Raw genomic sequence first — 11,636 nt, forward strand, 5'->3', positions numbered from 1 at the left:
ACCTTAGATATGCCTATGCCTAGTGCCAAAAAACCAGGCTTCATTTTCAATTCTTTGTTCTGAGACAAACCCTCCAATGGTCCTTCCACTAATGAAATGTAAAGCTAAACTCTCTTCTGAAATGGAGATGTTTGAGATTTGAGGCTCCCAATAGCAAATGAGGTTACTGTGGGAAAGACAGAACTCAACCGAGAAATAAGTAGGATGACTCGACGCTCAGGCCCCTGGCCAGGATTTGAGCCTCTGTGGGCAGACCGGCAGGGTGTCTTAGTCATCTAGTGCTGCCCTAACAGAAATACCACAAGTGGATGGCTTTAACAAAGAGAAGTTTATTCTCTCACAGTCCAGTAGGGCGCTGGCTCCAGGGGAAGGCTTTCTCTCTCTGTTGGCTCTGAAGAAAGGTCTTTGTCTTCAGTCTTCCCTTGGTCTGGGAGCATCTCCGCGTAGGAACCTCAGGTCCAAAGGATGCGCTCTGCTCCCAGTGCTGCTCTCTTGGTGTTATGAGGTCCCCATATCTCTCTGCTCACTTGTCTTTTCTATCTCAAAAGACATTGGCTGAAGACACTATATAATCTTGTAGATCTCATCAATGTAACTGCCACTAATCCATCTCATTACATCATAGAAATAGGATTTACAGCACATAGGGAAATCACATCAGATGACAAAATGATAGACAGTCATACAATACTGGGAATCATGACCTACACAAGTTGACAGATATTTTGGGGGGACAGAATTCAATCCATGACACAGGGCCTAAAAATAAAGGCTTTTTCCAGGAGAGACTGTATGAGATTCTGGGGAGAAGTCAGGACCAGAGAACAGACAGAAAGATTGACAAGGCAGCGGCAGAATGGCTTCGGGACCAGTTGGCAAAGGGGGACACAGGGCTGGAGAGGAGGCCCTTGACAGGGCCAGGTAAGTGGCTTCAGAAGGTCTGGGGAAGCCCCCATGACCCAAACTCTGAGGTACTCACAGTGGGAACCACTAGTCAGGCAGTAAGGGGCTTCTCCACAGGCCCCTTGGACAGAGGGGGAAGAGTAGCTGCCAGACAGTGTGTGAGCATGCACGAGGGGCTCCAGAAATAACCAGGGAGCCCCCAAGTGGCCAAGTCCCCCATGGGAAAGGAGGCAGGTAATTTGTGGTCAGAGGCCCTCTCACGTGGGCATAAGAGAAGTGATTATTGTATCCTCTCACTTGGTGAAGCTGTGAGCAAGGAGGCCCCACCAAGAAAGGCCTTCCCTAGACAGTGGTTCACGGCATCATACAAGGAACGTCCACCAAGCTATGGCCTTTGAAAGGCTTTGCACATTTTCTTCATAGTGTTGGAACAGTTTGATTGACCAAAGAAATCAGATTCTGATGACTGTCATTTAACTCCTAATAATTATAAGTACAAATTAATAATTACATGTTGTAATGTAGAAGCCTCTCTACAGGGACATTCTGGGATGAAAATTGAGATACAAACCCAGGTAAGCTCCAGATAAAGTGCAATTACTACAGTCTGGTTTTTCAATATGTTTGAATACCCCTCATTGACATATCTATCTCTAACTCTGTATCTTTTGTTATTGATGTTGTTGGGTGCCATTGAGTCAATTTTTGACTCATAGTGACCCCACGTGACGGAGTAGAACTGCCACATAGGGTATCCTAGGCCATAATCTTTACGGGAGCAGATGGCAAGTTCTCTTCTGCCACGAAGCCTCTGTGTAGGTTCAACTGCCAACCTTTCAGTTAGCTTAACCACTTCAGCACCAGGCTTATACACACACACACACACACACACACACAATAAAAACCTGCAAAAGGCTAGAACCTATGTGTCATGAATTGAACTGTGTCCCCCAGAAATATGTGTCAACTTGGTTAGGCCATGATTCCCAGTATTGTGTGGTTGTCCACCTTTTTGTGATCTGATGTGATTTTCCTCTGTATAGTAGGTCCTAACCTCTATGACGTTAATGGGAGCCCTGGTGATATAGTGGTTAAGCATTTGGCTGCTAACCAAAAGATCGGAAGTTCAAATACACCAGCCATTCCTTGGAAACCCCATGGGACAGTTCTACTCTGTCCTATAGGATCGCTGTGAGTTGGAATCCACTCAACAGCAATGGGTTTTATGGTGTGAATAAGGTAGTCTTAGAGACAGTTATGTTAATGAGGCAGGACTCAATCTACAGGATTAGTTTGCGTCTTCAGTTAATCTCTTATCAGATATAAAAGAGAGAATCCAGCAAAGAGGAGAGGGACCTCCTACCACCAAGAAAACAGAGCCAGGAGCAGAACATGTCCTTTTGTCCTGGGGTACCTGTGCTGAAACTCTCTTAGACCAGTGGCAGATTGATAACATGGACCTTCCCCCAGAACCAACAGAGACAGAAAGCCTTCCCTGGGAGCTGGTGCCCTGAATTCGGACTTCCAGCATCCTGAACTTTGAGAGAATGAATTTCTCTTTGTTGAAGCCATCCACTTGTGATGTTTCTGTTGTACCAGCACCTAAGACACTATGTAAGGCAAAACCTGTCAGAGAAGGAAACTTCAAATATTGTCCACTAATAGAGAGTGATAGAAAAGTGCTAAGTTGCACCCTGTCAAAGGCAGAAAACTCACGAGACCCAGAAAAACAAGGCAGTCCCACTGAGTCCCGGCTCTCAATGGTTTCATTGAACCATTGCTCCAAGGAGAAATATAGTGTTAGGTTCCTGCAAGCCTCTGATCACACATTTTCATCAAATGATCAATGAACAACCTTGTTTTAGTGTGTTTCTGTTTAAAGACACCTTATTAATAGATTTCATTTATTCATTACCATTGAACTCATGACTAACAGCACTTACTCATACCTGAATGAAGCTTACCTAAAAGCACTTCAGCATTACCACTGGGGCCATTTTAAAAAGTGAAATCACCAACAAAGAGCACAAAAATGCAAAAGACTTGGCACTGAATAGACAGCCAAAAGGACACTTGTTTACAGGAAGAGAATATAAACAAGAATAGACAGCGTCACCTCGTTTGTCTTTGGCTAGGAACGTGTACATCAGGTGACTCAAAGTTTTCACCACTCTGGACATGTGTGCGAATGACCACAAAGGTGGCAAGAGTATTGACTTGGGGGTTAGGAATATATTTTAGAGAGTAGGTAAATTTGCAGATATGAAGTCTGTAAATAATGAAGATCAACCATATAGAGAGAGAGTAAATATAGTTATAGATAGATCTATTTCTCATAAGTGTTGAGGATGATTTCTATGTCTTCATTAATAAGTTATAATAGGGATTCTAATCTCACAAACACATTCATTACCAAGCAGGCCTTTTTTGTTGTTGTTAGGTTTTTGTTTTGTTTTCAAAAATAGGATGGATAGTACCAAGGTACAATGAATGATTTTTTTCCATCTTAAGAAAAATGTTTCTTATGACACTTTTGCTTATTAACATCTTTAGTTGAATTTTCCTGAAAAACCCAAAACCAAACCCATCGAGTCAATTCCATCTCAGAGCATCTTCATAGGACAGAGTGGAACTATCCCATAGAGTTTCCAAGACTACGGAGAAGCAGGTGGGTTCGAACTTTCAACCTTTTACTTAGCAGTTGAGTTCTTAACCACTGCACCACCAGGGCACCTTCCTTTCTGACATAAGAGGTTTCTGTTTCAAGACCCTTTTTCCTTAGAACCAGCCCAGTTCTGCCGATCATCACTGCCACTCTCTTTACACGGTACTACAGCCAATTATCCAACTTGTTAAGAAAGAAATTAGCAAATATTAAAGAAGGGGGGTAATGGTGTTTGGGGCATTTAAGGCTTTTTCTCTGGTGAAAAATGCAGTGAAAAAGAGAATTCTGGTCTTAAAGACAGGCAGTGGTCTGAAGCCTTTCATATCTGTAAATACTCAAATATACACATACACACACACACACACATTTTCATTTTCCAAAGTAACTCTGGGAACTTTAGGTCAGGAATCAGCAAACTTTTTCTCCAAAAAGCCAGATAAAAGCTATATAGGCTTTGAAGACCACATATGTTTCTTTCCTATATTGTTTGTGTTTCTTGTTGTTTAATATCCCTTTAAAAATGTAAAAACCATTCTTAGCTCTGGGTCTTTCAAAACCAGGCCTCTGGCCAGATTTGGCCCACAGGCTGTAGTTTGTTGACCTCTGGCTTAGGGCCCAGGAAAACTGCAGGGGACAGAGTTGCAAGAATGCATTTGAACCAGGACTGTCCTCCCAGCTCTTGACCCCTTGGGCAAGCTTTCCCTCTGTCTCCTCAACAGGACGTGTAGGCTCATTCTATGATTCTGAGTCTCTCCTCAGACAACCTAGCACCAGCCCTGTCTTCATTTAAATCCTCTGCATCAACTCAGCCTCAGATGTCTTACCACCCCCTCTACTCCCCACCTGCAGCCCCTTTCCCCTTTATTGAAAGGAAAGCTGCCATTTCTTCAGGCAGCCCTCCTAGATGGACTGGAGAGGCTGACTGAGTGAGGGGAGACAGAGTACATATGAATGATTTCTGCCTACATTCTAAGAAACAGGGCAAACAAAAATAGGTAAAACCACCAACCTGAACTAGGCGTCCCACCTTCTTGCAGCTGGTCCCTCCAATGAAGACCATGTTGGGCATGACTGGCCTGGGGTACTCGAACACGAAGTCATACCTTAACAGCCAAATGGAGACCTTCTGATATAATGTGACTAAGTCCACATCTCTCTTGAGGAGATTTGAAGTGAGATTTTGGTACTTTGAAAACAAAAGGTAAAGCAGAGGGGTCTCCAACAAATCAGCAAGGAAGTTGGCCACCCGTTGGCGGAAAGTCATCTGGTCAGAGAACTGAGTATAGTACCTGGGAATATAGGACACAGGGCTTGGGCTTCCACTGAACTTGTACTCCAAGGCACACGGGAAGCCCCGGAAGAGATACACAGAGGGCAGGCCCAGGTACTCAGCCAGGATCACACCACAGGGCAAGGCTGGGTCTGTGAAAAGGGCATCGAACTTACTCTCCCTGAGGAACTGCAGGGTCTCCGAGTCCTTCAGGAGGCTCTCGCAGTTGGTGAAGAACATGTTGACAACAATCATGTTATTCCTGTACTCCATCTGAGGGGTGCTCAGGTAAGATCTCTCAGCAAAATGGCCATTTCCAAAAGAGCGGAAACGGTCCTTCAGTTCTTCCTCTGGGTATGGCACTGGATAGACTTTTCTTGTGTAGTATTTGGATTCCCTCAGAAGCAAATTAACTTCTGGCACCACCACCACAATGTCATGCCCCCTCTTGCTGAGAAGCTCAACTATCTCCTTCATACTAAGCCAGTGGCTTCCATCCTGAGGAACAACCAGCAGCTTCTCACCTCCAATCACACTCCAAAGTGCTAACAAGAAAACCCCAGCAGAAGCCCTCTGAAATGCTTGCAGAAGGCAGGCCATGCTGGAGGGGGTGAAAGTAAAATAACAACGATGATGTTGAATCATTTACACTGCCTAAACCACAGGCTTCCTAATGATCTTCCCTAAACTAACCAGTATTCGTCCCAAACCCAGCCTACCTCTCCCTTGCTCTGAATTTTGCCCTTTGATATGAAAGAAACAATAATTAATATTTAACTGTTTCTAAGCACCCAGCTAGCTTGGACCAATGAGGTCCCTTAGCAGCTTGCGCCTGAACTTCTAGCTTTGTTTTTCTCTTTGTCACTATCATCTGTCTCTGCCTCTCCAAGGAGGAAGCGTGGCAGTTTGACAACACATTGGGAAGGTCTCCGGAGGTCTACTGCTATGCTACATCCTGAGCTCCCCAGAATCCACCTCATCAGTGATGTCTGCAAGTGAACAGCTATCACTACATATCAACTTTCTTACCAAATTTCTCAGAGTGAAAAGGAAGAGTTATCTTAACAGATTCAAGACTACACAATGGTGTCACACACCTCAAGTTCTGGTGATCACAACAAGGGAGAGATTGAAACGTGGGCTGAGGCATGAGGAGTGGATGGAAGAAGTCGGCTAGAACTTCCCACCCATACTCGTCTTGCATAAACCATTGCTGTTGGTAGGATTTCCGTTACCTGCAGCCAAGTCTACTCCTCACAGATATACCCTCTGTTGTTATTGTTAATTGCTGTTGAGTCAGTTCTGACTCACAGGGACCGCATGTGTCACAGAGTAGAAAGAACTAAGCTCCATAGGGTTTTCTTGGCTTTAATCTTTATGGAAGTTGTCCCTAGGTGGTGCAAATGATTAAGTATTCAACTACTAGCCAGAGGGTTGGCAGTTTGAACCCACCCAAAGGTGTCCGGAGAGACCTGGTGATCTTCTTCTGAAGTCACAGCCTTGAAAATCCTATGGAGCAGTTCTACTCTGCACATGTCAGGTATGAACTGAAAGGCCCTTTGGTTAGCCAAAAAGTCGTTCCTAAAAACCAACTCAATGAGCCAGCCCTGCCCTGGGAAACTGAAGTGGGGGGCCAAGGAGGAGTGTGGCAGGGAGATGGAGAGGGAGAGATGAATGAGAAAGAGCTTGGGGGAGGAAGATAAGAGAGAAAGAGATTGAGAGGGAGAGAGAGAGACAGAGGAGAAAGGGAGGGAGAGACGAGCAGTGAATGGGAACAGAAGAGGAGGCTGAGAAAATAACAGAGGGGAGAAGGTGTAGAAATTACAAATGGTGGGTAAGTCGCAGGGTTAAAGACAGGGAGGGTGGGTGACCTATGTCCTACCTGCTCACCTCGTGGCTGAGGGTGGCCCAAGAGGGTGGTGGCTGTGGAAAGCAGGCTGTCTAAGTGAAAGGTGGTTCTTACAATTCTGGTACAGACTCGCCCAGAGCTAGTCACACACCAGCTGCACAGCCTCATGGCCGAGCTGGCACTCCAGGAGCTGTCCTAAGCAGATAACTTGGAGAAGGAAACATACTTCCTGGAATGGAAGGAGAAGAAGCTCGAGGAACAGGGCTTAAGGAGCCACAGGGAAGGCCCCAGGGATGCAACCAAGATGCAAATGCTGTGTTCAAGGTGTGAAAAGACTACTCAGTGTCAGCTGGCTGCAGGATTCCAGGGCTCCTTCCTGGGGAGGGGCGCCTGCAGAGTGTCCTGCTCACAGGGATCTGGGCTGGAAAGTGGCAGCATCCTAGTCCCGGTCTAGACATCAGCAAGACCCTAAATCTGTTGCCGTCAAGTGGATTCCGACTCATAGTGACCCTATCTGACAGAATAGAACGACCCCATAGGGTTTCCAAGGCTGTAATCTTTACAGAAGCAGACTGCCACATCTTTCTCCCATGGAGTGGCTGGTGGGTTAGAACAACTGACTTTTGGTTAGCAGCTGAGTGCTTAACCATTGTGTCACCAGGGCTGTTTTCCTGCCATATAGGCCAGCTCAACAATGGTAAGCTGTGCTATTGTTTTTCCATGATCATTATTATGGACTGAATTGTGCCCCCAAAAAAGTTAAGTTGAACTCCTAAACCCTGTACCTGTGAGCATGACCTCGTTTGGAAATGGGATCATTAGAGATGTTACCAGTTAAGTTAACATGATGTCATACTGGAGTAGGGTGGGTCCTCATCCAATATGGCTGGTGCCCTTATGAAAGAAGAGAAGAGACAGAGACACACACACAGAGGGAAAACGTCCATGAGATGACAGAGGCAGAGACTGGAATGATCCACAAGCCAAGAAATGCCAAAGATCACCAACTTTACCAGACTGGGAAAGAGGCATGGAACAGATTTTCCCTCAGAGCCTCAGAAGGAATCGACATGACTGACACCCTGATTTCTGACTTCTAGCCTCCAGAACTGGGTACAATAAATTTACTTCCTTGGAGTCTCCAGGTGCTACAAATGGTTAAGCACTCAACTATTAGTCAAAAAGTTGCCAGTTTGAACATACCCAGAAGCACCTAGGAAGACAGGCCTGGCGATCTGCTTCCGAAAGGCCACAGCCTTGAAAACTCTACAGAGCAGTTCTACTGTGCACAAGTAGAGTCACCATGAAAGCAACTAACAACAAATCCACGTTTAATCCAAGATCTTGGCATGGACGGAGACCCACACCTGGGAGGCACCTTCATGCAAACCCACACTCTGAAGGAAGCTGCTCCTCCTAAAACATAAATAGTTCTGGAAGTCTGTCCACTTCTACACCCGGGCATTTGTCAAACGTGAGAATGGTGAACGGACACTTTTAAAAGGCATGCTCATTGCCTTGCTTTTTCTCCCCCATTCAATGCCTCAGTCAAGTTCTTGAATGCCACAGGGCAGGCAGGTGGAGTAGAACAGGTGGGCAGACTCAGGTGGGGCAGGAAAAGGGACAGCTGGTTACAGAAGGAAAGTCAAAAGGAGAGAGGGCAGTGGGAAGTGAAGACATCAGCTTTTTGATACTCTCAAAGTTAATATTTGTCCCTTTGACTACAAATTTGCACCTAAAAAGAGAAGCATACATGAAGTTAAAGGAGCCCTGGTGGTGCAATGGTTAACTGCTCAGCTGCTAACCAAAACGTTGGCAGTTCAAACCCACAAGCCAATCCAAGGGAGAACGATGTGGCAGTCTGCTTCTGTAAAGATGACAGCCTTGGAAACCCTATGGAGGAGTTCTATTCTGTCCGATAGGGTCACTATGAGTTGAAATTGACTCAACAGCAATGGGTCTTTGAACATGAAATGGCAGAAATCCTGGCAGGCAGGTAGGAGCCTTGGGTTCTGTCCTGGAGTTTCCACTCTGCATTTTTCAGGAACACAAGAAGATCTGCTTCCACCCTTCCTGCCCCAGTCAGCCCCTACTCTGCAGTTCCCTATGCACAGGGGGGAGCCTGTGACTAGGGGTGCCCAGATATGGCTGCCTCAGAACAAAGGGGACCAGGTATGACTGGTTTTCAGAAGTGGGAAGTGGACAGCAGGGAGGTAAGTCAGCAAAAGATAAAAAGCTTTGCTCATCAAAGAACACTATCAGAGACTGAAAAGACAACCCACACAATGGGAGAAAATATATATGTCATATATTTGATAAAGGACTTGTATTTGGACTATATAGAGATCTTCCACAACTAAAGAATGAAAAGACCAACAATTCAATTAAAAAATGGGCAAAACCTACTTCCAGGCAACATGGCACTCTAGGTAGAAGCACCATGCCATCCCTCCACAGCAAAGATCTGAAAAACTAAGCCATACAGAGAAAACAGCAACCCCGAAACCCTAAGCATCAAATGAAGAGATAAAGAACTCAGCCAAGCACCAAATGGAATAACAAACTGACAGAGAACAGAGAGCAAGGAGAGATACATGCAGAGGTCCCCTATCAGCTAATGCAGCACGGATCTGCCATCTTGGACTCCTATCAGAGACCAGCGAACAGGGGGTATGAGAAAGCAGCTTCACGGAGCTTCCAGCAGGAAACAGAACAACCAGTAACCAGCAATATACACTTTCCCACCTCCCACCCTTCTTCTCCCCCACTCAGCCTCCTCTGCTTCCTGCGGCCAGTCTTTTGGCCGGGAAGCACCAGCTGTTTGGATTCCACCAGCCCACACTGGTCAACTCCCTGAGTGCCATTTATTGGCTGCTGGTGTTGCTTTTTTCTGCTTCTTTTGATTTCTTCCTTACCTCTCACCACCTCCCCCTCCTTTCTCTCAAATACCTGGCCCCGTGCACCATCTTTGCATCTTCCTGAAAGGCTGTGAAACTCCGCTCGAATGTGAAACTGCTTCCTGGTCCATCCTGCCACGCTGGTGGGATCCCGGGGCTTTTTTGTTTGTTTGTTTCAAATTGTTTGTTTGTTTGTTCTTTCTTTTCTTGAATTGGGAGCCCATTCTAGCCGGGCGGAACTGCTCGGCTTGGGACCTACACCCTCAGTTTGCAGAAACGCACAGAGAGATCCCTAAGGGCATTTCTTTTTTTATGGTTTTTTTTTTTCCTTCTGTTTTTTTGGGGGGGTTTTCTTGTTCTTTTTTTTTAATTTGTTTTGTTTTCTTTCCCCTCTTTTGTCTTTCTTCATTACTCAGTTTCTTGTCTCTCTATAGCTTCCTTCTCTTCCTGTCCCCTGAATACCTGGCCCTGAGTGACGCCTTTACGCCTTCTAGCCAGGCTGTACTTCAACGCCTGGGAGCAACTTCCACAGACGTTGTAGCTGCACCAGTGGGATCCTTGGGAGCTTTTCTTTTCTCTTTCCAATTTTTATTTTTTCATTTCTTTTCTTTTCTTTTTTTTTCTTCTTCTCCTTCTTGTTTTTCTCCATTTCATAGTCTCTCATCTCTCCACTCCAATGGCAAGCTCCCCTAGCACTCTTTTTTGTTTGTTTGTATATTTTTGGCTCCTGTTCCTCTCTTCTCTCTCTCCTCTCTCCCATACCCATCTTAGCTCACACATCACAATCTCCCCCCTCCATCCTGCCTACTTGCACCGTGCGCTAAACATCACATCACCAAGCAGCATAGGCACAGCCTACTGGAACCTGCCCTGCACTGATTACTGGCCCTCCCTGGTGGCTGTAGTAAGTGCCACAAACAACCCATCCCAGTAAATCCTCTTCAGCTAGACCTGCCTTGCTGTACTGTATCTGAGCAACTGACTGCCAATTGGAGAAGGATGCGAAAAGTATCACGCCCAAAGATGAACAAACAACAAAGAACACACAGCCCACCTTCTCAGACATAGCCAAAAAAAAAAAAAAAAAAAAGGATGAAACAAACAAATCTAAAATCAGTAAACAAGAAAAATAACTACTGAATGCCCCAAAGACAGCAGACAATATCAAACATTTACCAGAACAGGACAGGATGGTTCCAGTAGGTGTCCAAAATAAAACACCAAATGACTTTCCAGTAGAAGAAAAGGTACTAGACCTAACCGATAGGGAATTCAAATCTCTAATACTCAGAATTATCCAAGAATTGAAGCAAAAAGCAGACAAAAATGAAGAAAAATAGACAAATTCATGGAAAAGGCAGACAAAGTCATGGAAAATACAGACAAAAAAACAGAAGAATTCAGGAAAATAATGCAGGAACAAAATGCCAAAATAAATTCACAACAGAAATCATACAAAAACAACAATTACAAATCCAAAAGATAAACAAAAAGATTTCAAAAATGGATACTGTCATAAAAGGGCTGAAGAGCAGATTTGAAACTGTAGAGACAGGATCAACGAAATTGAAGACAAACACTTGGATACAACTCTGTTTGAGGAAAACTCAGAAAAAATAATGAAGAAAAAAGAAGAGACCCTGAGAATTATATGGGATACAATCAAAAGCAAAAATTTGCAAGTGATCAGAGTTCCAGACAAGGGGGAGAAAACAGAAAACACAGAGAAGATCATTGAAGAACTGCTGACAGAAAACTTCCCCAGTATCACGAAAGATGAAAAGCTAGCCATCCAAAAAGCTCAATGAACCCCATATAAGATAGACACCAAAAGGAAATCACCAAGGCATATCATAATCACACTCGCCAAAACCAAAGATAAACAAAGAATCCTGAGAGCAGCTTGAGAAAAACAAGTCACATACAGATGAGAAACAATAAGACGAAGTTCACATTATTCGGCAGAAACCATGCAGGCAAGAAGGCAATGGGATGACATATATAAAACCTTGAAAGAAAAAAATTGCCAGCCAAGAATAATATATCCTGCAA

General features: G+C 44.7%; 1 protein-coding gene across 1 annotated transcript in view; it reads right to left on the reverse strand.

Moving 5' to 3' along the window:
* Positions 1–216: 216 nt before the first annotated feature.
* LOC101355317 (UDP-glucuronosyltransferase 1-6) overlaps positions 217–11,636 on the reverse strand; it is a 26,699-nt gene continuing 15,279 nt past the window's right edge. The window contains exons 3-4 of the mRNA XM_012559593.1: positions 4,578–5,336; positions 217–243 (exon numbers count right to left, since the gene is read on the reverse strand). Of these exons, the coding sequence (XP_012415047.1) occupies positions 217–243; positions 4,578–5,336 (786 nt within the window). The remainder of the gene's footprint in view (positions 244–4,577; positions 5,337–11,636) is intronic.

The sequence above is a fragment of the Trichechus manatus genome, unplaced genomic scaffold (assembly GCF_000243295.1).
Source record: "Trichechus manatus latirostris isolate Lorelei unplaced genomic scaffold, TriManLat1.0 scaffold00277, whole genome shotgun sequence".
Classification (NCBI taxonomy): domain Eukaryota; kingdom Metazoa; phylum Chordata; class Mammalia; order Sirenia; family Trichechidae; genus Trichechus; species Trichechus manatus.